This window comes from Dromiciops gliroides, chromosome 2 (genome assembly GCF_019393635.1).
Source record: "Dromiciops gliroides isolate mDroGli1 chromosome 2, mDroGli1.pri, whole genome shotgun sequence".
In the NCBI taxonomy this organism is placed as follows: Eukaryota; Metazoa; Chordata; class Mammalia; order Microbiotheria; family Microbiotheriidae; genus Dromiciops; species Dromiciops gliroides.
This window is the reverse complement of record NC_057862.1, coordinates 320969003-320994684: the sequence shown is the minus strand read 5'-3', so window position 1 is coordinate 320994684 and position 25682 is coordinate 320969003. Positions and strand designations below refer to the sequence as shown.

The 25682-nt window shown below is 43.0% G+C and overlaps 2 protein-coding genes across 2 annotated transcripts in view; one reads left to right on the top strand and one right to left on the bottom strand.

The window, feature by feature from the left end:
• Positions 1-14746, bottom strand: part of LOC122738812 (platelet-derived growth factor receptor-like protein) — a 42362-nt gene extending 27616 nt beyond the window's left edge. Inside the window, exon 1 of the mRNA XM_043980722.1 lies at positions 14124-14746. Within this exon, the coding sequence (XP_043836657.1) occupies positions 14124-14746 (623 nt within the window). The remainder of the gene's footprint in view (positions 1-14123) is intronic.
• The window catches only part of ANXA6 (annexin A6), a 64224-nt gene continuing 52539 nt past the window's right edge, over positions 13998-25682 (top strand). Inside the window, 2 exon segments of the mRNA XM_043983933.1 lie at positions 13998-14180; positions 23898-23931. Of these exon segments, the coding sequence (XP_043839868.1) occupies positions 23920-23931 (12 nt within the window). The 5' untranslated portion in view covers positions 13998-14180; positions 23898-23919.

Sequence of the window (25682 nt, the reverse complement as noted above, 5' to 3'; positions counted from 1 at the left end):
AAGAAGATTCATTGCTCTGAAATGGGGGTAGGAGATAGTTTCAGGTCTTGGCAAAGTATTGGAGTAGACAAAGCTTATCTTTGGTCCCTTTCTCTTTGCTTCCTCATTGGGTATCTGCTCCCTAACTATCAGCTAGGAAATATCTCAGGCCATAAGGAGACAGCAAAATCCAGTTTAATCTCTCAACTGTTCTCCCAGACAAGCTTTAATTGATAAGAGCCACACATCCTGGGGCTTGGAGTGGTAGAGCATGCATTCCCTGTTAGTTGTTACTGACTCCTTTCTGTCTTTAAATGCTTCCTAGCCTCTCTAATCTAAAAAGAGTTTCTATTTCTGGAGCACCCTGCACTTTACAAAGCACTTTCCTCACTAAAATCCTTGAGAGCATATGGTAAAATTATTTTCTTAGTTTTATGGATGAAAATGCCAAGGCTCAAATCGGTAGTTCACCATTGTCACACAGCTGATAGGCAGCAGAGGAAGGTGTCAAAGCAATGACTTTCAGCCTATTGCTTGCTGAGGACATCTGCTGGCATGTTCTCTCTACCACTCATACATTTTTACCTTGCTTTCATTTTCTATCTTTTTTAATTTTTTTAATTTTATTTTTATTTTTTGCAGAGCAATGAGGGTTAAGTGACTTGCCCAGGCTCACACAGCTAGTAAGTGTTAAGTGTCTGAAGTCGAATTTGAACTCAGGTCCTCCTGAATACAGGGCCAGTGCTTTATCCACTGTGCCACCTAGCTGACCCCCTTTTCTTTTCTTTTCTTTTCTTTCTTTTCTTTTCTTTTCTTTTCTTTTTTTTGCCTTGCTTTCATTTTCAAAAAGTAGAGGACCTAGTGGGTAGGCCTATGCTTCTGGACCAGTTTCTAGTCTAGTCTAGTCAAAGAAGAAGGGCACCTCAGTGAAGCAGAAATGATGGAAATTTTGGTGGAGAGGGAGGGGAATTACCTCTCCATCTTAGAGTTTGCTAGAGAGAGAGGGCAGCCATACATAGATCACCCTGGTGTGGGGAAGAATAATTTTCAAAGAGTTCAAGTGAAGTATGCATAAGAAGGATCCCAGGCCCCTAAAATTCTGCAGGAGAAATAGGCCAGGAAGGATGGGAAAGCTCACAAGAATGAGATCCTGAAGATAGAAAAAGGAATGATCCCCTCTGTCTTCTAGCACTCAGAGAGATCTAGCTCCCCTGGCCTTCCTTTCTTTTCTCATGCCTTCTGGTTGCTCCACATTGATAATTGAAGACCCTTCTTCTGCTACTATAGTCCAGTAACTTCTTCTCCTTTAAAGTACACTCTTTCCAAAAATATCGCTCTATCTGGATCCTGTCAACCATTATCAACTGTCCCCATATCTCTTCCCCTGACTAGATCATTTTCCCTCCTTTCTCAAGGAGTTCAGTACCTGGTTTCACAGTTTTCCTTTCTACTCTCACCCTTAACCTGAGGGCTTAGTGTTTGCCTTGGAGTGAGGAAGACCTGTGTTTAAATCCTGCCTCAGCTTACTAGCTGTGTAACCCTGGGTAAGTCATTTGACTTTTCTCCAATTCAGTTTCCTCATCTGTAAAATGAGGATAATAATAGCACCTTGTTATGAGGTTCAGATGAGAAAACAGATGTAAAGTGCTCTGTAAACCTTAAAACGCCATATATGTTGTACTATAATTATTGTATTTATACCTATATTTATTATAAATATTATTTTACATTTATATTATAAAGAACTTTAACATATGTATGTAAGTTCCCTCAAACACTCTAACCTCATCCTTTTTTAATTTTCTCAACTGCTTTAACCTACTGCTTTGCTCCATCTCAGCCACATATAAGGAAAGCAAATGCCCTAGATTTCGAGATTACTAACAATTATTCTGTCTGTGAGAAAATAATTATTAATAATGAGTTTCTGAGGGACCCAGAGATCCTTCTCCCCCCTCCCCTTTCAGAAAGCTCAGTTCTTGAGGAAGTTGGAAGTTCTAATCTCTTTTGGGGTAAGAGCAAGGGAACAAAGGGAATGGAGATACTTACTCTTTTGTCTAGCTCAGTGGATTCTACCTCACCTATATAGACTTGCCTTTGCCCCTCACTGGGTTTCTCTCATTAGGCCATAAGGTCATGGCAGAGTTCATGCCAACCCTTAGGGCCTGTCAACCAATGGAATTGAATGATGCTAGCCAATTAGCTTTGATCAGTGTATAGTGACCCACCTCTATAAAAAGAGAATAACAGCCTCCACCATGAGGTGGTCACCATCTTGTCTCACACTCTTGGCTCAGAATTTGCTGTTGTTTGGTGAGTGCTCTCCACTTAGGACAGTGTGGATTGCTAGGTAGGTCATGTGATCTCTGAGAGACAACATGGCACTGGGCTATTCTGCTTGTGTTAACTGCCACTCACTCAATACTTTACTGATATTTAATATTAATAATAAATGCTTACTGACAAAATGGGTGCAATAGTCATTATATAAGTAGCCATTGATTGATAAGTAGCAAATAATAATTTTTAAAAATACAGTTTAGCCCCAATAATTTTTTTTTGTGTGGGGCAATGGGGGTTAAGTGACTTGCCTAGGGTCACACAGCTAGTAAGTGTCAAGTGTCTGAGGCCAGATTTGAACTCAGGTACTCCTGAATCCAGGGCCAGTGCTTTATCCACCGCACCACCTAGCTGCCCCCAGCCCCAATAATTTTAAAAGCACATGTCCATGAAGAAACATTCTTAAATTCCTCCACCCAACAGTAACCTTCTGTCATTCCATCTCTCCTTCATTCCTTCTAACCCTATTTTTCATCCTTACTGTGACCTCCAATCCTTCTAGACCTCAGTGACTTGCCTAGCCCTTTTCAGGGCTTCTCATCCACAATTGCTGTCCACCTAATTCACCCAGTTCTCACCTGTGGCTCCAAGAAGCTGGAGCATGCACAGTACCCGCACTTTCTTGGCAGACAGGTAACTGACAGACTTCACTTTTAGCGAGTTAGAAGGATGTCTACCCCAAGCATGTAAAAGACTTTCCCTGGCAGAATAGGCAGGTGAGAACAATCTGTTGGAATGGCCAAGAAGGTGACTGAAGCAGGCATTGTGGAGTGCTTAGAGCTTGGTCAGATATTGATGACACCAAAGTCATTCACTGCATCCCCAGGCCATCATCAATTGTCTAGACTTTTGTCCTGCCACTGGACTTCAATGACTCAGGAAGAGAGAGTGAGGCTGATAGCTTTGTGCAACTCTGCCTCACCTAAGTTCAATTCACAGGAAAGTCAAGACCACCTCTGATGTCAATGGTCCTCTTTGAAACCAAAGGAAAACCAGCAGGCCCACAATGCATTCTCAGGCCATAGCCACTGCTCTGGCTTCACTTCCCTCCCTTCCCAATCTTGACCCTTTAGCTAACCAGTTCAACATTACACTGTACTCTACTCTCAAATTCCTTGCCCACTGGTCCTGTTCATGTCCTGTCAAACAAACTCCACTCTCCCTCCTCCCATATCTCAACTTTTACTCATCATGCTGTTGAGCCATATTGAAATAAGTCATGTAAGCAAGTGAACTATTTTCACCTACACATTTATTATCCAATCTCAACTGAGCCCTCACTGAAGCAAGGTTATCTTTCTATTCAAGTCAACAAATATTTATTAAGTGCCAACTATATGCTTGGCACTGTGCTAAGTGCTAGGGATATGAAGAAAAGCCAAAACAAAACAAAACTCAAAACCAGTCCCTTTTCTCAGGGATCTCACATTCTAATGTAACTGTGTACAAACAAAATATAGACAGAAAAATTCAAGAACATTTGAGCGAAGGCACCTTAAAAAGTTAAGGAGAACTGGTAAATTTTTTTCAGAAGGTAGGGCTTTAGTTGGGATTTGAAGAAATTCAGGAAAATGAGGAGATAGAAATGAAGAGCAAGATAGTCCCAGTCATAGGGGACAACCAGTGAAAATGCACAGAGTTTGGAGGCAGAGTTGTGGGGGAAATGATTTATTACATTGTTCAGGAGAAAAATTATTATGCTGTTTAAATCCAACCTTAGGCGATTAAAGGTTGTTCACATCCAGAATGTCCTTGACCCCAGTAATTCTCTAGGAATGCTGGAGATGGCTACAAGGTATTTTGGGTTCCTCCAGATTTTGGATCCACCCAAAGCATTCTTGTTTTGGGTTACCACACCCAGAACTTATAATGGGTTCACCCAAGCTCATATTTTGGGTCCCCTTGTGTTTTGGCTTCATCCAAATTTTATTGAATGTTTATTCATATCTATCTCAATCTAAGTTGTCTAAATCCTATATAATATAAACCTTCCAGAGCCTGGACAAGAGGGAGTCACACCTCCTTTCCAGTTTCCTCTCCTGTACCAAATGACCTATTTAATTTCTTTCTAAAAGTATTTCAGATTTTAGGGTCCGTTGTCACAAACAACAGTATCTTGTCCAAGGAATAGCAAGGAGGTCAGTGTCACTGGACCATAGAGGGGAATAAAGTGCAAGAAGACTGGAAAGGTTGGAAGGGGTCAGGCTATGCAGGGCTTTGAAAGCAAACTGTTCCCTAATTTACATCTTTCTCAGGCTACTCGAAACCTTCTCTTCCTCTCTTCAAGCCTCCTACAACACTGCCATACCATGTTGCTCACTGAGCAGAGGCTCCCACAGAATCACAGACACAGGCTGGAAGGCACGTTAGAGACTGTCTGGTCCAACACTCTAATTTTACAGGTAAGGAAACAGGTCATGTGATTTGCCTAAGGTCACACAGGCATTAAGCATAAGGGGTAGGATTTGAATACCTGGTTCCTCACACTCCAGACTTAGTCCTATTTCTACCATACCACAGTGCCTCCCTTGCACTTTATTGAAAGAATAGAGACCATTTGGGTGATGAGCCTCTTTTTTTCCTATTTTTCAAAACTACTTGACATCATTCCCTATTCTCTCCTTTAATCTTTTCTCTATTAAAGATGTGGCTTTTCTCACCAAGTCTGATTCCTCCATTTTTACTTTTGATTCTACCCTATATTCTCCGGCATATTGTCCCCCAAATAATTTCCTATATCTCTCTAATCTTTAATTTCTCCCTATATGCTTGCCTCTTCCCTAATCCTTACAACGTCTTCTAAATCCTTAAAAAAATCTTTGTGAAATGTACAGTGTACAAAGTAACATTGATATTTGAAGATGATCAGCTGTGAATGACATCTCTTCTCAGCAATATAATGATCCAGGACAACTCAGAAGGATTTATAATGAAAAATGCTATCCATCCCCAGAGAAAGAACAGATGGTGTCTGAATACAGATTGACACATACTTTTTAAAAACTTTATTTTTCTTGAGGTTTTTTTTTCTTTTGAGGGGGAGGTCTATGTTTTCTTTCACAACATGACTAATATGGAAATATGTTTTCGCATGACTACACATGTATAACATATTGAATTGTTTGCTTTCTTAATGAGGGGGTTGGGGAGGAATGAAGGGAGAGAATTTGGAACTCAAAGTTTTAAAAACAAATGTTAAGGGGGCAGCTGGGTGGCACAGTGGATAGAGCACTGACCCTGGATTCAGGAGTACCTGAGTTCAAATCCGGCCTCAGACACTTAACACTTACTAGCTGTGTGACCCTGGGCAAGTCACTTAACCCCAATTGCCTCACTAAAAAAAAAATTTAAAAAACAAACAACCAAAAAAAAACCCAAATGTTAAAACTGTTTTTACATGTAATTGGGGAAAAAATAAAATGCTAAACAACACCAAAAAAATCTTTCTTTATATTCATACTCTTTATTCATAGATCTTAAAGAGATAAAAGAAAGCAGAATATTAAAAAATTATTTTTAAAAAAAGAAAGCAGAAAAGGACCCATTTACAAAAGTGTTTGTACCTCCTTTGTGTTGTTGTTGTTGTAACAACAAATTGGAAACAAAAGGGGAGGCCCAGTAATTGAAGAAAAGCTAAACAAGTTATGGTATGTGAATGTAACAGAATATTATTTCACAATAAGAAGTTACTTATGGGACAGTTTCAGAAAAACCTGGAAAGACTTGTGGGAACTGATGCATAGAGAAGTGATGAAAACCAGAAAAATAATTTATGTAGTTACAGCAACATTGTAAAGAAAATTAATTCTGAAAGACTTAAGAACAATGTCAAAGAACCTATGATGAAACAAGTTACCCATCTCCTGAGAGAGATTTGCTTTGCTTACAGGTGACAATGATTTTATTATTATTTTTATTGGCAGGTAGTGAGGATTTTGTGGGAAAGAGTAGCTAGTGATTATTGTTGAGTGGTTATTCAGTTTTGTCCAAATCTTGGGGTTTTCTCGACAAAGATACCAGAGTGGTTTGTCATTTCCTTCTCCAGCTCATTTACTGATGAGGAAAATGAGGCAAAGAGGGTTAAGTGACTTGTCCAGGTTCACACAGCTAGTAAGTGTCTGAGGCTGGATTTGAATTCAGGTCTTCCTGACTCCAGGCCTGATGCTCTATTCCCTGTATCACTTAGCTGCCAGTGATAGTGTTGTCCCAATAAAAGAAAAAGGAAAAAAAAAAGGGACATTGAAGCATTTAAAAACATGTACAGAAGAGAACAGAAGGAAAATCAGAAGGAAAAACAGACAAGGACATCTTTGAAAGCAACATGCTGAATTTATTTTATAATTTTAAAAAAGCAAGCTATGCATAATAGAGATTCATGGTTTCAACACATAGTCCTCTGTTTCTGTTCTACTTAAACTAGATGGTTTTTGAGTGTCTTTAATTCTTTCCTTCAATTTAATTCAATTCAATTTAATAAGCACTTACTAAACACCTAATAAATAGGTGCAAGGCACTGTATGAGGGTGCAAATAAAAACAGAATGGTCTCTGCCCTAAGGGAGTTTACATTCTACTGAGAGGAATCATGCACAGAATTAACTAAATAAAAATACATGCCAAGTAAATGTAAGGTAATTTGGGAAGGGAGGTACATTAACAAAAGGAAGGAAACGGGAAAAGCCTATTTCCTGAAAGAGGTAGGCATTTAAGCTGAGCCTTTAAGAGAGACAAAGATTCTGAAAGAACTACAGGCCTTTGGGAAAATTTGCACAAAGGTGAGAGGTGTTATGTATGGGGAACAGCAAGGAGGCGAGTTTAGTTAGAAGGAAAAGTATACAAAGGTGAGCCATGTGAAATCAGTCTGGAATTAGAGATTGGAACCAGCCTGTGGAGGGCTTGGAATATATATGGAAAGGAAAGAGGGAGGCACTGAATCTTGTTGAGCAGGGGAGTGACAAGGTAAGCCCTGTGCTTACTCATGCCCATGACTACATTCTCTGTAGATCTGTTGGCTTCATCATAAGGTAAGTGCCTAGTTTTGTGATGTCAAGAACTGTATCTGGAACTCAGTAATGTTTTTGTGTAACAAATCCAAGTAATTACCAAGGCCACAAAGACAAAATATCTCATGGAGAGAATATTACATAATCAAATTGCTACTGTGTATTTTTCTTAATCACCTCATAATGCTAAGTAATGCTAAAAGTAGTAAGAGTTCATTTTTATACAGAATTTTAATAGTTCAGCAAAATTCTTTCCTCACAACCATCCTCTAGTGGTAAATAATGCCAGGATCACTATCCCCAATTTTACAGGTGTCATTATTTATATAACTCAATGCCTTTCTTTTTCTTTTTTTGGGGGGGACATTTGGGGTTAAGTGACTTGCCCAGGGTCACACAGCTAGTAAGTGTCAAGTGTCTGAGACTGGATTTGAACTCAGGTCCTCCTGACACCGGGGCTGGTGCTCTATCCACTGCACCACCTAGCTGCCCCCTCAGTGCCTTTCTATGGGAGGAAAAGACTTTCTGTTCCCTTTGAATCCAGTGGAAATGAAAGGGTTAAAAAAAGATTCCCAACAACATAGGTTTACTAGATAATTAAGGGAACAAGGCATAGAAATCAAAATTTAATTCAAACACTAGGTACAAGTTACAAACAGCATAGTGTTCTTAGCTCCAAGTTAAAAATACTTGTCACTGAAAAACTGGGTCTGAAATATTCCTCTTTCAAAGAATTACTCACACAAATGATCCAATTTAAAAATTAAGTAAAAGTTTATTATTTGGCACACAGAGGTATGACTGGAAGAAGTCTAAACTCCAACTCCCCTGAATAAAGGAGAGGGTAATAGTTTTATACAGGAGAGAAGGGGGCGGGGAAAGACTAAGAACTGAAGAGTTACAGCAATTTGGTAAATGATGATGGGATTTGGGGAATGGGATATATGAATGATAAAAATTCCACATTTCTAAACTTGAGATTATTGTCACTGCCTGGTCCTGATCACATAGCAAACACAACTGGCTCCCAACTAAGCTCATGCTATACATTTCAAGATGCTCAGCTTTCTGGGTGTCCATGACATGTCTGCTTTGTTATCTGTTTGACTAACCACTATCTGGTTAATTAACTACTTTGCTTTTCCAAGGAAAGAGTAATCTCTAAATAACCTCAGCAAGCTGATCAACTATATTTCTCCATGGTCAGTGTCCCCCTCAAGGTCAGAGTATCCCTAACTGGGTCCAGGTCCACCAGACTACCACTACATACCTATGATCCTGTTATCAATACCTGCAATGGTCAAAGCACTGGGTTAGGTGCTGGATTTACAAAAACAACAAACTAGCCTCTAATATTCTACTGGAATGAAATTCATTTCTCACCTTGTTGTAATGCTGTTTTCTGAATGGGGGTTCAACCCCTCATTTTACCTGATTTCCTTCATATCTCTTTTCCTTGTTCAGTTGTTTCGGTTGTGTCTGGCTTTGTGACCCCATTTGGGGTTTTCTTAGCAAAGGTACTGGAGGGGTTTGCCATTTCCTTCTCCAGCTCATTTTACTGATGAGGAAACTGAGGCAAACAGGGTTAACTGACTTGCCCAGGGTCACACAGCTACTAAGTGTCTGAATCCTGATTTGAACTCAGGTCTTCCTCTATCCACTGCTCCATCCGGCAGCCCCTTTTCACTTCTCTTTACCCTCCTGATTTAGGAGGGAGCAGTATCTTGAAGCAATAATATTAATTCATACTTACAGAGCACTTTCCTTATAACAATCCTATAGGGTAGATAGTCCAACTATGATTAGCTCTAGTTTTACAGATAAGGAAACTGAGACTCAGGTGAAATGTTTGAGGGCCAGTCACACCAATAGCAAATTGCAAAATCACGATAGAGGCAATGTGTTCTCACTCAGTCCTGCACTGTTTTCTGCTACAACACACTTGGGCTAAAGATTTTGAAAAATCAACAGATGCAGCAGAAGTCTAAATCCTCTAGGGGGAAACAAATACACACCAAAATGCCTAACAGATACAGAGTCACTACTGAGCCTGGTCCTTCTCTCCTCAGTCAGTCCCTTTTCCCATTCCACCTCCCTTCCCCTTACTTCCCTTCCCAAAGGGCTCATTAAAAAGTTTAGCTAAAATGAGTTTGTGTGTTAATAGGAGAGAAATAGTTTCTTCTACCCAACTAACATATGCATTTTTTTTTAAAAACAGGGACTTTCTGGAGATGGCGTCACTTGGCTTAGAACCCTGACCCAGGGGCAGCTAGGTGGTGCAGTGGATAAAGCACCAGCCCTGGATTCAGGAGGACTTGAGTTCAAATGTGGCCTCAGACACTTGACACCTTACTAGCTGTGTGACCCTGGGCAAGTCACTTTACCCTCATTGCCCCAGGGCAAAAAAAAAAGGAAAAAAGAAACAATGACACTGCAATCAGTTTTAATTTCTGTGATTGTTGTTCATTCTATTTACATTATAGTCCTTATGCTGTTTTCTTAGTTCTGCTGACTTGAGTCTTCATAAATTCTTTTGTCTTCCCATTCCTTCTTGTTATTCATCATTGTTTGTGGCACAACAATAGTACATTGCATTCTTGTGGCTCTGTTAATGAAGCAATTTCCTGGTTAATGGATATTTATTTTATCTCCCATGCTTAGCAATTCCAAAAAGTGCTGTGAGGAATATTTTGGTGTCTATCAGACCTTTTATCCTCTTTGAAAACAAGAATTTTACAGCTGACTCCTTTCTTGCATTTTTGTCTCTCATTAATTTCTATTCACCTCTACTGTAATATTTCCTACATTGCAACTACTCGCAATAATATCTTACTCTGGGGCAGCTAGGTGGCACAGTGGATAAAGCACTGGCCCTGGATTCAGGAGGACCTGACTTCAAATTCAGCCTCAGACACTTGATACTAGCTGTGTGACCCTGGGCAAGTCACTTAGCCCTCATTGCCTCGAAAAAACAAAATAAAGCAAACAAATAATATCTTACTCTACCGATATATTCAGGCAGTTTTCTTAATTCAGTTAAGCTAATATTTATTCAATGACTTTGTATTATATTTTTGTACTGTGTTCAGTTCTAGTCATGTCCAAGTCTTTGTGACCTCATTTGGGGTTTTCTTGGCAGAGATACTGAAGGGATTTTGCCATTTCCTTCTCCAGCTCATTTTATAGATGAGAAAACTGAGGCAAACAGGGTTAAGTGACCCACCTAAGGTCACACAGTGTCTGAGGCCAGATTTAAACTCATGAAGATGTCTTCCTGATTCTAAATCCAGTGCTCTATCCATTGTACCACCTAGCTGCCCATATTCAGCAACTAATAGAGGCAAAGACAACGACAGATAATGGGAATACAAAGACAAATAAACCCAAAATTTCCTGTTCTCAAGGAGCTTATATTTGTTATGGGGAAAGCAAGTGGGTAGGGGATGTGGGATAGGGGTAGGAGTCCTTAGGAATTCCTCTTTAAAGAATTATACCCTTTTGCACACAAGTCCAATAGAATAAGATAAGCTTATTTAGGGGCTGGGAAAGGGAAACCAGGAGAGAAATCCTTGGACTTCTCATGGGGAGAAAGGCATGGCACAGAGGCATGGCTCTGAGATACCTATCTCCACGAGCAGGAGACAGGCAGATACTTTTATAGAGAACTGATGGGGGTGATCATCTAATTGTGGAAAGTTCCCTTATTGAGGTGGGGGAGGGGGGAGTTGGGTGAGGTGTGGCTGCAGATCTCTCAAGCCATCTCTCTCCTCCTCATGACACAAAGGCAGCAGCCACGCCTAATTTTATCTCCCCAGGGGTGGGGGAGACTGGATTGAAGGGTGGTGGTTCCGGAGCTAGCTTGGTCTCTATCCAGTTCCACTTATCTCTTTAGGTGTGTCTGTACTTTGGTTTAGTTTCTCCAGGAGGAGGTTCTTTGATGTACCCCAGGGATGGCCTGGACCATAACATCTTCAACTTTGGTGATCAAAAAATAATCTTTGGATCTTCTGTGACAATCATTTTAGCAATTTGCTGGAACTTCCCCATGCTCCTATCTTTGGGGTTCATGATTAGCAAAACTAGCTGGAAACTAAAAGGGATCCCTTTTTATGAATTCTGCTCTTTTGATTTCGATTCCCAAGACTCCATGCAAATAGACTTTTACCAGTCCTTGTTAAGTGTGTTCCATCTTTAGCCAAGAGATCACCATTCTGATCATTTAAGCCATGCTCCAGAAATTCAAATGCTATTGTCAAATGCCACCCTCTCAACCAATTGTTTATGTTCAGAGAGTGAGTAAGGAACATCAGGCAGAATGAAGGAGCTGGCAATGAAGGAACTGGGAATAGGAACAACAATATGAAGGAAGAGAGAACATGTCAATTAAAAAAAAAAGTTTATAGCAAGGTCAGCTAGGTGGCACAGTGGATAAAGCATCAGGCCTGGATTCAGGAGGACCTGAGTTCAAATCTGCCCTCAGACACTTGACACTTACTAGCTGTGTGACCCTGGGCACATTGCTCTCCCAAGGGGAAAAAAAACTATTGAAGAATGGAAAAAATTTGTCGGAGACTGGTAGTTGGAAGATCCTAGACTAGGTTTTCGGATCAAAGCAAGAGAGATCTAAGAAAAGTCTCTTCCAGCTCTAAAATGTTATGATTCCTAATTGGAAGGTGGAGAAATAGGTTATGACATGGGAGTTAGGACACATTGAGGAATTAAGGGACTATTAAAGTTGAAACTGGCCAACTAGATATCAGGAGGGACACACCTAAGAAGTTAGGGAAAATTAAATTCTATAGCAGGAAAGTCAGGTGTGGCTACTACTTTAGCTATGAGACAGAGATAACTCCAGAGGTCAGTCCTATCATTCCAAAAGAAAAATCCCACTGATTTGAATATTTCTCCACCCAACCCCCAAAAGGAACTTTCCATTGTCAGGTGCTGACCCCACGTCTCCTCGGCCTTTCTTCCATTTCAGGATTGAGATGTCTCTAAGCCATCTCCTCCCCTCCAGTTGAAATCTTTGACTTCCCTCTTTGTCACTTTTTCCAACGCCCAAATAAAAGACCATTTTATTCTAATTGGATTGTGTGTAAGAGTTATAATTCTTTAAAGAGGAATACCTAAGGACCTCCCACCACCAATTTCCCCCATGACAGATTATCACTGTCCATTCCCACCATCAGTATGTAAGTACACAGAGTGCATGAAGAGATTCTGGGTGTCTGGATTCAAGAGGTTGGAGCAAGCAAAGAGCAAAAGAAGAATGGAGATGTGACAGAGAAGGGACATGATGGAGAGTCCTCGGATCTCTGGCTATTTTGGAGAGGAAGATCCTGAAAGGCTTTTTAGGAAGGTAAAATTGAAAAGTTCCAGTCCATTGACAAGTCCTTTTAAGTCAAGCTTTGGAATATCTCTCACAAATTATCCCTTTCCTCTTTTCACATTGTCCCCTCCTTAGTGCAGGCCCTCATTACCTCATTCCTAGATTCTTGCATAAGCTTTCTGGGTGGTCTTCATGACTCAAGTCTCTCCCCACCCCAGCTCATCCTCCATTCAGCAATCCAATTGCTCTTCCTAATGCTCAGGTCTGACCATGTCATCTCCTATTCAATAAACTCTAGGAGCTCTGTTACCTCCAGGATCAAATGTAAAATCACCTGTTTGGCTTTTGAAAGCCTTTCGTGATCTGACCCCTTCCTACTTTTCCAGTCTTCTCACACCTTACTCCCCTTTACATACTCTATGATCCAGTGACACTGGCCTTTTTGCTAATTTCTTCCACAAGACACTCATCTCCCAACTCCTTCCTAGAATTCTCTTCCTCCTGGTCTTTTCTAGTTTCCTCAGCTTTCTTCAAGTCCCAACTAAAATTCTGCTTTCTGCAAGAAACCTTTCCTGCTCCCTCATAATGTTAGTATCTTCCCTTTCTAATTATCTCCAGTCTATCCTATCTAAATCCTATTTGTACACAGTTGTTTGCATATGGTCTCCTGTGTTAGACAGTGAATTCCTTGAGGACAAGGAACTGTTTGTTTTTTGTTTTTTTCTTTTCTTTATATTTTCAGTTTTGCACAGTGTCTGTCACATAGTGGGTGCTTTTAAATGTATGCCTTGATTCTTAAAATGAAAAGTTCGGAATAAATAATATTTAATGTATCTTCAGTCTTAAAACCCTATTAATGGACTAACTCAAAGACTTCCTGGTCAAACTTTATACCTTAAACTAGGCAATATTTTTTCCCCATCCACCTAGTTTTTTCAGTGTTTGGTTAGGTTAATGAAGTTGGCTGGAAAGCATTGTGGTGTTCCAGAGTTCCTTGCAATTAACAGCATCACGTCCGAAGAGGAGAATTTGGGGAACCTTGCCATAATCAGGTAATCCTTGAATTTGGGACTTTTTATGGGACAGCCTCCATGACTCTAGAGAACAACTACCTATATGTCCTCATGTTTTATGGTGCAGTTACCAGAGGAGAAAAGCGCAAATAACGGAAACTCTGGAGAGCTTTTACAAAAGTTAGTTCCAGCCTCTAGTCTCCAGTCCCTGCCTTGTGCTTGTACAGAGGCGCTAGAACTCAGGCAGTGGGGGGTTGGGGGGGGGGAGGCCTGAGGGTCCTGGCTGGATTGTCGATCCTGGAGCACGTGGCCGCTGCTGGAAGGAGGGGGGGGGTCGGGAGGAGGCGGAGGTGAGTCCAAAGAAGGACAGCTGAGCCGCAGTCCCGGGGTGGCCTCTCTTCCCCCCGCTGTGCTGTGCACTGTGAAGTGCAGGCTCGCGCCTAGCAGGGTCTCACCCTACTCTTGCAGCTCAGCCGCCCGGAGAGCTCTCTTTGCCCCGCAGGACCGGCAGTCCTCGGTGAGTAGGGGGTTGCCAGTCCTGCCGTCTGGGTGGGGAATTTGGGCTGGGGAAACAGAAAGGAGTGAGGAGAAAGGGGCGATCAGAGGGAGTCCAGCCACAGCTGGCAGGGGAGACACACAGGCCAGACCCGAAGAGCCCACACCCACCCGGCGGGGTCGGGGCACAGAACGTTCCATCCCGAATTGGTAGCGTATTTTTCGGCTTTCTGGGAGCTTTGTGTGTCCGGGCCTGAGACTGGGGTGTGCTGGGGGAGGGGGGTTGTCGGAGCAGATAGGAGGCCGGAGGGCCGGGCAGAGGCCGCTGTAACTGGAGCTGGACAGGGGCCGGACCCCTGGGTGTGGCCCCGCCAACTCGCTACCCGCGCATTGGCGCAATCCTCTGCTGCAGACGAAACTGGCTACGATGGGGGTGGGGTTGGGATGAAGAGGGGCTCTGGGGCTTTGGAGATTGGCATTGAAGGACGTATTCTCTAATGCAGAGTGTAATAGATTCCGAATAGGAGTTGGGAAACTCGGGGTCCCCGCTCCCTGCCAATTATTGGCTTTGTGACCTGAGCAAGTCATTTACCCCTCAGTGTACCCATCTGTAGTAACTCACTTTTACATAGCGCTTTGAGAAGTGTGTTTAATCAAGAGCGTTCTGATCATTCCAGTGAGGCCAGTAGCATAAGTATTTTATCCTCCATTTTACAGCTGAAAGTTAGATGCAAAGGAGATCAGGGGGACTTGCCCAGGGTCACAGAGTTATCTGCAATGGGAGGGCACTGGATTACCTGCCCTGCCTAAATGAACTTTGCTCAATTGAAAGCATCTGTAAACGGTAAACGGGAAAGGAGAGGGAAAGAAGGCTTTGGTTAAGCCCACCTGACCGGGGATTGGAAGGAGGGGAACGGTGCGGGTTTGGGGGGGCTATTAATACTCAGTATTAGGTAAGGAGTGCAGGACCACAACCTTTCCTAAAACTCTGAAGCACCAGGGATGTTTCCCCTAGTGTCCATCACATCTTGGCCACTGGCCTTATTGGCTTTTTCCACATTTGTCTTGGAATAATGTGGGGTTTTCTGGGCGGGGGCGGGGTGGGGGGAATGTAAGGAAGAATAAAGGTCCTAATCGTGCTGTAGGCGAGATTAGGGGGGATGGGATTGGGGGGGGGGGAAGCAGAGTTGGATGTCGGGGAATTCCCCGATTGGACCTTTCATAGCACCCTTGGCCAAGAAGGAACAGATAATCTGTGCAGGATGGGGCAGGGAATTTGGGACTGCAGAGGCCCTCAGTCATTTAGAAGCAACTGTTCCCTCCTACCCTTGCTTCTAAAACCCCCTTGGCTTCCTCAAGTCCAATTCCAAATTTGGACCTATGTCTCAGTAATTTATGAAAGCTGAAGACTGGCTGGGGCTTGGTTTAGTCTAGAAAAGTCTCTCTCCACCCTTCAGCTGTTTGATTCTGGGACCTGGACTTTTTCTGTTAGCTTAGTATGTCCTGATAGTCCGATTTGTTCACTCTCCTCCAGTGAACACCATCTTTCCCAACTCCATCTACTTCTTTGGGTACTTACCTTTCTAGGAGCCCTGTTATCTCCCCTGCAGCTGGGGAAAACAGCTCAGCTGTCTGTCTTTGTCTACCCCCACCACCACTCCAACTGCAAACATCCCAACAATTCATTTGATTTCTTCCATTTGTACTCAGGCTCTTTGGCAGCTGGGAGACACATGGGAAATATTTATGGTTTCCTGGCAAAGAGAAACAGCTGTGTGGTGGGGGGGGGGGGGGGCGGGGAGGAGGAGGAGGAGGGGAAGGAAAACAGGACCAGAAGGGAAAATCCCCTGGCCCCAAGTCTTTCTAGTTATCTTAGGGGGAGGCATACTGCAGGGACAAGTTGCAGTCGTTATGGGACAGATATTAGTAGAATGACAACTCCTTAGGGCAGGGATTGTTTTTCATTTTGCCCTTTGTATTCCCCCTATACTTAGGGGCAGTCTGGCACAGCAGATAAAGAACAGGCTTGGAGCAAGAAGATCTGAGTTCAAATCCGCCTCTGACACTGGTATATGTGACCTTGAGCAAAATGCTTAACTTCTCAATGCTGTAGTTGGCTCCCTGAGACTTAGATGCAGAGAGGTGCCCGCCCATCTGCTTTGTAAAGGCAGTTACCTCATCTCGGGTTCCTTATACCAAGAAAATCACGCATCACTCTAGCTCCAATCCCTAGCATAGTTTATTGGACCAAGTAGGCACATAATATTAAATGGATGTCCCAGGAATTGGATGTCCTGGGAGAAGTCAAGGGATCTCAGCTACTAAATCAAGTCAGCAAATGTTTATTCTCTTCTATGTTCCAGGCTTTGTGCTATCTGCTAGAGACAGAAAGAAAAGCAACTGCTCTGAGAGCATTTCCTGGGTGTGGCTGCAGTTTAGGGTGTGACTTGCACCCTTTTTTGCCCAGACCCTTTCTTCAATTCACAACTAGGTAGCCAATTCAATTGATAAACTTCTATTAATCACCTCCTTGGTACAAGGCACTCTGATCAGGAATAGTAATATAGAACTGAAAAATAATCCTCTGTTCTCAGGAAACTTTAAAATAACAATTGATAAAATTTGTTCTTATATTACCATTATTTCCCTACTATATCTCTATTCATTTAACCAGCCCTTGTATCAATTTTAGAAAAGGGGGAGAGGGGAATGCAGTTCAGGAAAAATTAATAAAGACACCAACAAAATCTGAATATGCAGTATTTCAAACACCTCTGCAAGGAAAGGAAATTTCTTTTTTCATCTCCTTAAAGACCCTCATGTAGAATATAGTAATGGTAATGGAGAGATCCAGAAAGCACTTAAAGAACTTGGAGGAGAAGGGGGTGAGGGGAGGGGCTTAGTTCTCAGGAGAATCTGGGAAGGCTGCACGGAGAAAAGAAACTGAGCTGGACCTTGAAGGAAAAAGTTTTTTTCATAGAAGAGTGGCTTGGCTTGCCTCTGAATACATGGAGGCCGGGGTGTAGAGGACATTAAGAATAGGATGATGAAATAAGCCTAGAAAGAACCCAGAAGATGGATGGCTTTAAGGGCCAGACCATGGCAACAGAGTGACTGGTCAAAACTATGCCTTTAGGAATTGGACTTTGACGGCTGTGTAAAGGATGTATTGGAGAAGGAGAACCTGGAGGCATGGAGACCAGTTAGGAGTTTATTCAAAGTATAGTGGAGTCCTCAACAAATATTTATTAAACTTTTACTGTGTACTAGGCACCAAGCTAAGTCCCTGGGAGGTACAAAGACAAGGCAAAAGGGGTCCTTCAAAGAGCTTACATTCTAATGGGGAATACAATGAATAAAGAAATGGGTAGCTAGGTGGATAGAGCACTAGACTTAAACACAGGAAAACCCAAATTCAAATCCTGCCTCAGATGACTGGACTATATGACCCTGGGCAAGTCATTTCACTACCCTTTTGTGCCTTAGTTTTCTCAGAGTGTAAAAAGGGGGTTAAACTTGATTACCTCTGAAGTCCCAATTCTAAATCTTGGACGCTATGAGAGGTTTAGTTGCCACAAGAAATAGAAAGGGAGTTGGGATGGGGGGAGGGATTCGAATATGCATTAGTAGAATATGAGGAGGTAGTAGGATGAGGGAAGAAATGACTCAAAAATGATGTTTGGAGCCTGGACAACTGGAACAACAGTGCTGCCCTAAAATTTGGGGTAGGCGTGTGTTATGGGGTAAATATTCAGTTTTGGGCAGACTGAGCTTGAGATGTCCGTGGGGCATCTTTGGGTGAAGACACCCAGCAGCAGCTGAATATTAGGAGCTCAGGGTTAAGAGGAGAGATTTGGGGTTTTTATGTATAGATCTGGAAGTCATGCCTTTCCTGGGAGCCCCAAACCTTTTCGACTTCTCCCTTTCCCCAGGAACCCAGAATTAGTCATGGTGTAGGATGGAGATGAGTTTGAGTTCTGCATCTACTCAGAAAAGGCCCCTCCTTACTTTAGGGAGCGGTTGGAGCTGTACTAACTCCTTGGCTTGGGTGTAGCTGGATTTTCCATGTGCCCTAAGCCCTTGTTTAGGTTTGAAGTGGATACATATCCATCAAGCAGCCTAGTTGGGATTTTAATGCACTATAGAGGAGAGGGATTGTATATGGGGGTAGAACATGCTACTGGAGTTATTTCCCTCCTCCCCCCACAAAGTCCTTTCAGGTTCTTAGCTACCGCGTCCCCCAGAGCTAACCATTCACTGACTTGGGTTGAGTGAGGGAGGTTATCGAGGAATGATTTATAAACTGACTTCCCCACTCCAGGCACGAGAGTCCAGTCTGACTTGGGTTGTTTGACCACTCATCCCTCCCCATCTTCTGTAAATTAAGGATTCTATTTGATGGGGGGTATGAGCCCTACAGAGCAGAACTAGGGGGGTCTTCTCCCCTAAATCTTCATATATGAGGGTTATAACTCACTTAATTTCCTGAAGTCAGTTGTTTGCCCTGATATCTATAACTGAAGAGATATTAATAGAGTTTATAAAAACTGAGGCCCAGGAAAGGGAAAGGTTGCCTACACTGAGGGCCCCATTTAGTCTAACATTCTATGATAACAAGCGGCCAACACTGCTCTCTAAGAAACCAGAGTGAGGCCTCCTGAGCTCTGGTGTTCACTTGGAGGCCCTGAGCCAAAAATAGCATTGATCTGGCCTTTTCAAGTGAGTCGTTCCCCAAGTATTTTTTTTTTCTTAAGTGCAGAGACCTGTTCTAATTGTTCTTCAGGTACAAGAGGAGATGGGGTAGGGGAGAATAAACTAGTCATAGGATCCTTAAGCACTTGGCCTAGCTGGGGTCTTAGTTCCTTCCTGGGTTAAAATAAGAACTGATACTCCCATAACACTTTAAGGTTTGCAGAATGCTTTGTACACATTTTCATAACCACTCTCTGAGGTCCATCCATCCATACGCACTAATAAGGATAGAAATACTAAAGCAAAATAATTTCTGTCCTTAAGGAGCTTATTTCCTACTGGGGGAGAGGCAGTACTCCTGATAGATATTATTGTTCCCATTTCAACAGATTGGGACAGCTGGATTTGGAGCCAGGAAAATGTTTCTTTCTGCCTCTGATACCAGCAAGTCACATACTCGTCTCTGAGCCACCGACCACTCTTTGAGACTCACTGTACTAACTCAGCAGTTCTGAAAAGCTGGTTTGGGAACTGCTGGGACAATCACTGAGACTCTTGATCAAAACCCATTCTCTTAATACTAAGACTTTACTTTTCCGAATGCAATAAATGTATGCACATGAGCAAACACTATTGGGGGTGGGGGTCCTCCAATAGCTTTTTTTTTTTGGTTGGGGCAATGGAGGATTAAATGACTTTCCCAGGTTCACACAGCTAGTAAGTGTCAAGTGTAAGAGGTCGGATTTGAACTCAGGTCCTCCCTGAATCAGGGCCAGTGCTCTATCCACTGTGACACCTAGCTGCCCCTTCAATAGTTTTTAAGAGCATAAAATGACCCTGAGACCAAAAATTTTGAGAACTGCTATACTAAATTACTTAAGAGTTTCATCTATATTGAGGCAATCATAGATCCTTAATATATTATTTATTTTACAGGTGGGGAAACTGAAACTCAGAAGGGTTAAGCGACTTGCCCCACGGTCCTCTCCGAATTGCAGGGCTAGGCATTGCTTCACTAGATCAGTCTGTTTCATTGTAAAATAAGGAAGCTTGAACCAGATCACCTCTAAGGCCCTCTTCCTTGACATTGTGGTAGTAGGTGTTGAGGTCCTTTCAGGGTCTTAGGTTATTAAGCTCTTTTTGTTTTTGTTTTTTTGGGGGGGTTTTTTGCTGGGCAATGAGGGTTAAGTGAGTTGCCCAGGGTCCACAGCTAGTAAATGTCAAGGCTGGATTTGAATTCAGGTCCTCCTGAATCCAGGGCTGGTACTTTATCCACTGCACCACCTAGCTGCCCCCTATTAAGTCTTTTTAAAGAAAAAAAAATTGTTCCTCCCTACTAGCCCTAGAAAAGTTTTGGTGTTTTCTTTCTTTTCCTGCCAGGGTTCTTGGCTGATGCTCACCCCCCTCCTCCACCTTCCAAGATTAGCTTTCCCCCTGCCTAAAACTGCAACCTCTGTCCCTTGGTTATGGCCAGCCATTGCTGGTAGAAAATCCCCTTAGGCCTCTTCATTTCTCCTCCCATTCCTTCACCCATACCAAACATCCATCTCCAGTTTATAGGGTATCCAGGGCCAGTGTTGGGATGGGCGCAGGGACCAGGGTAAAATGCAGATCTTTTGTCTTTCAGAAGATACAATAGCAGCTAGGGGCAGGGGGCTGGAGATGTCATGCTGATTGCTCACCAGTATTCTAGAAATGTTGCCCCAGTCCTCCTAAATTTCTCTTACACGTGGGGGGAATAGAATAACCCCAATGTGAGACTCTGTAGTGGGAAAAAGAAGACAAAAATCAGAGTTTTGGGTCCTAGCAAATGTAAATTCAAGGCCTGGGCCCATCAGTAGTTGTTGTGGAAGGTACTAGGAACAGGGACACTCTGTTCCAACCTGGCCTTCTCTAGGGTAGAAAAAGGTCATAGCCAGGAGCACAAATGAGAGCATTTCAGATGGGGATGGGAGCTTTCGAGATCAGCTTGTCCACCAAAGCCCCTTTCCCCTGTTAAGGAGTTCCCTGAACTTGTTTTTTTGGGTTGCTATATTTCCCAGAAACACTGGACCCAGAGCATACAGAGCGACCCTGAATGTGTCAAGGACTCCCTGAGCTGATATAATTTGTTGTTTTACCCCAAGCCCAACTCCCCTGTGTGTCCTGTAGGGAGGGCAAGACAGGCATCAACCGGCTTTGCCGCAGACTGGTTTAATGCTTGTGTATCCGGGGTCCTCCTATCTTCATAGTCCAGTAGTTCCCCAAGGGGAAAGAATGAGGCCTTTTGCCATCACCTTACTCCCTCCCTGTGGGGAGTGGTCTTGCCTTTTTCCCCACCTTTGTTGCACTGTTCCCCCTCCCCTGTCATGCCCTTTCTGGTGTCCCCTCCTCCCTTTGTCCTGTTATTTATACAAGTGTAAACTGTAAAAACTAGGAACCCCTTAGGTCCCATGCATGTTCATTTCTCTTGCAATAAACCTGGTTTCACATAAGTCTCCTGAAGTTGTGATGCCTGTTGACACCCCCTTCCCTTTTCTACAGGTGAGGAAACCAAGGCCTAGAAAAGAAAAGTGATTTGTCCAGAGTCTCAAGTTAGTGACTCTTGTCCAAGAATGATGGGAGATAGATTCCTATTGAGGAAGAAGGGAACAGGAGAAGGAATAGGAAAGGAGCTCCCCAGATGAGATGGGAGGGAATGGGACTGTGTTGATGGGGCCTTGAGCAGTCTGCTACCCAATCCATGGAGGGAAGAGGGGGCAATTCTCTGCCCCAAATGGGGCCTGTGGGCCAGTCCCTGCCTTTCAGCTTTCCCTTGGGGGTCTGGACTTTCCCACTATGTCCTCACTGCCCAACTCTGAGTTATACGTTTAGATTAGAGAGCCTTGTCTTTTCCTCTTGAAAGGGGCTTTTACCCAGATGGCCTCATTTACTCACTTTGGACCAGGTCCATTGCTGAATTTTCCAGCTACTGGCCAAGAGAAGCCGATTCAGTGCTGGGTAGGGTGGGAGGACTCAGCCCGTGGAGGATCAGATGATGTCTAAGGGCTCATTCATTCTTGAGTCCTGATCCTTGCCCCTCCTGTTCCCTCCCCATATGTACCAGAGCTAACTTATGCCCACCTCCCCCCCCCCCCCCCCCCCACCCCCACCGCCCTCAGCCCCCATACACCTCTGGGCCTCTCTGTGGGGGAGGAGTTGAAGATTTAGAACTTGAAACACTAGAGTTTTCATTTCCTCCTGTGTGTTGCTAGGAAACAACAGGGTTTCCTGGGGCTTCGGCGCTTGGGCTCCCCCCTCCCCCATGTAACCAGCACCCTCTGATTTCTGGTTTCAGCAGAGCTGAGGCCCCCTGATTGGGGTAATCCAGACAAAGAGGGAGATGGAGGTTGGGGGGCCAGCAGGAGGGTATAGCACGTAGAGAGAGCTCTTGTACAATCCTGTACCATCAGAGCTGAAATAGAATTACTCATGGTTCAGCGGGGGGTCAGGACTGAATTCTTCTGAGCAATCGAACATGGGTTGTATGGCTGGAATGCCTGCAAATAGCATGGAATTGTGGAAAGAATTTTGGGGCTAGAAATAAAGAAAGCAGGTCCTGAGTTCCAATTCTGCTACCAGCTTGCTAGATCACTGACACTAAATGATGGAGAATGACAATGAACAAGCTTGGCCCTAAAGAAGAAATAAGAGAACTCACCTTTCTCTCTTCTTTGCAGAGATGGAGAACTACAGGGATGGGACACAGGCTATACCAGGTTTTCCTAACCTTTCTGTATCCTGATTCCCTTAGGTGGTTTGATGAAATCCAGGGAACCCTTCTGGGAATTAAAAAAAAGTCATAATTAGAGGGAATACTCCATTTCAGTTAGAGATAATGAAAAATTAAAAGTATAATTTTTTTACCATCCAAATTCATGGACACATCACCTACCCTGAAAATTGTCAATGGACCTCTTTGGGTATCTGTGAACCCCAGATTAAAAATCTCTGGTTTATCCTGTATTTACTTATTTAATGGGTTAGTTTAATTAATTCCAGCTCTTTTCCCTTTATCTTTTAAAAAAAATTTTTTTTTTTGGTGAGGTTAATTGGGGTTAAGTGAATTGCCTAGGGTCACACAGCTAGTAAGTGTTAAGTGTCTGAGGCTGGATTTGAACTCAGGTCCTCCTGACTCCAGGGCTGGTGCTCTATCCACTTCGCCACCTAGCTGCCCCCCCCCACCCCTTCATCTTTATATAAGTGCTCACTCCACTGTGTAGGAAAGGGAAGGAATTAAGGATTTATGAAGAGTCTGCTATGTGCCAGGCATGCTACTAAATACTTTACAAATATTATCTCTTTTGATCCTCACAATCCCTTGAGATTATCCCCATTTTAACAGTTGATGAAACTGAGGCAAACCAATTAGGTGATTTGTCTAGGGTCATACAGCTGGATTTGAACTTCAGTCTTCCCTTACTCCAGGCTTAGTGTTCTATCTACTGTGCCACTTAGCTGCCCTATGTTGGGTAAAAGTTTTTTTGAGAAAAAGAAATAAAAAGTTTTAAAAATGTTTAAACACTCATCTATCATGTTGTCAAGTCACTTCCTTTTATAACTCTGTTTCCATCTCTTTAAAATGAAGTGGTCAGACTAGATGAAATTGAAAGTTCCTTCTAATATGTTCAGTATTATGGGATTTCCATGCTTCTCACCCTGATAAGAGAGGAGCCTCCCCTCCCAGAAACAGTGTACCATATTCCCCATGGCCCAGGTAGTAATGGATAGAAGTGAGACTGGGCCCCCGAAAGAAAGGAATTATCAGAGGAGAGCTCCTGAGAACCAATTTCCCCCTCCCCAATTCAACCACCATATAAGAGGCCCCTGGAGAGGGCTGGGGGAAGCACAATGGTGGCCCAGTCATTCCAAGTTCTACCATTGGATGTATATCTTGCTGAGCTCACTACTGAGTTACTAAACTGTTGACTTTCCCTCTCTCTTCCTCTTTTCTGGGGGAGGCTGGAGGCTGGAGGCTGGAGGCAGTGGATGGAAAAGTGAGTTTTAACTCCTATATTCTTCTTTGTAGCTCGTGCGAACCAGCAGAAACCATGGCCAACACGGTAAGGCTCCCTTTCCTCTCCCTGCTGAATTCAACCCATTGTTCCAGTGTTTGCTTCTGCCCAGGAGTCCTTGAGAAGCCCTCCAGACCTGAGACAGTCTTTCTGTATTCTGAGTTGTTTTTCCTACCATTCTTTCCTCCCCTCCCCTCTCCTGCCTCCCACTACCATCCTAGGGTTGGTCTTTTTGCTGTTCTTGTATTAGAGCTCATGTAGAACCCCATTCATTCTACCTTGACAACATCCCTTATGTGACAATCTTGGCCACTGAGTATACATCTGCTTCTCTCTATCTGACCACCGCCCTAGATCAAGCCCTCATCAACCCTTACCTTGACCACTATAGAAGCCTCCTAATAGATTCCTATCCTCTCTAATCCATCTTCCACACAACTGCCAGAGTAATCTTCCTAAAGCATGGATCTGACTGAATCACTATCTTACTCACAAACTTTGCCTCTAGCAACCTGCCTGCCACCTTGAAAGCCTCTCACAGTCTGGCTAGAGCCTGTCTTTCTGGACTGTTTCACATTGCTCCCCTGCACATGAATTTCATTTTCCATTCAAATCAGCTTATTGGCTGTGCTCTGAGCTTGGCTTGTTCATTTTTTTCCCTCATGCATTAAGTGGGCTGCTCCTAAGATCTGGAATACACCTCCACCTTTTAGAATCCTTAGCAGTCTTTTTTCCCCAGTCTTTTTTTTTTTTAAGTGAGGCAATTGGGGTTAAATGACTTGCCCAGGGTCACACAGCTAGTAAGTGTTAAGTGTCTGAGGTTGGATTTGAACTCAGGTACTCCTGACTCCAGGGCCAGTGCTCTATCCACTGCGCCATCTAGCTGCCCTGCCCAATCTTAATAATATTTTTTTTCCAGTTACATGTAAAGATAGTTTTCCACATTTGTTTTCATAAGATTTTTAACTCCAAATTTTTTCTCCCTCCCTCCCCTCCCCTCCCCTCCCTCCCCCTCCCCCTTGCCAAGACAGAAATAAATCTGATATAGGTTATATATGTACAATCACATTAAACATATTTCTGCATTAGTCATGCTATGAGAGAAGAATTAGAACAAAAGGGAAAAACCTCAAAAACAAAAACAAAAAAAGTAGAAAACAGTATGGTTCAATCTGCATTCAGATTCCAGAGTTCCTTTTTCTGGATGTGGAGAGCATTTTCCATCATGAGCTCTTTGGAATTGTCTTGGCTCATTGTATTGCTGGGAAGAGCTAAGTCCATCACAGCTGATCATCACACAGTTGTTGCTGTTACTGTGTACAATGTTCTCTTGGTTCCACTCACTTCACTCAGCATCAGTTCATTTAAGTCTTTCCAGGTTAGAATCCTTAGTAGTCTTCCTGCATTTTCACCTTGTACATACTAACTGTGCTAATGTTCTGTCTCAGGAGAGTGTAAGTTTCTTGAGGTTAGGTTCAGGTTTTCTGTTTTGTCTTTGTATCCTCAGTGCCTGGTGTGATTTCTGGAGCCTAGTCAGCTAATAAATGCATGTGGAATTGAATGAAATACTACTTGGAAGGTTTGCTGGCCAGTAGGGCTCAGAGATTCACTAAGATCTCTTTTTGTTAGTATGAGAAAAAAAAGGGCATCCAGTATTGGAGGAGGGAGTGCCAGGCTGGGAGTTAAGGAGACCTGAGCCTTTGCCCCAGATCTACTCTAATTTTCTGAGTGAAACTACTTAAAAAGCAAGCAATTTAAAATCATTAATCTCTCTGGGTCCTACTTTTCTCTTTATAAAA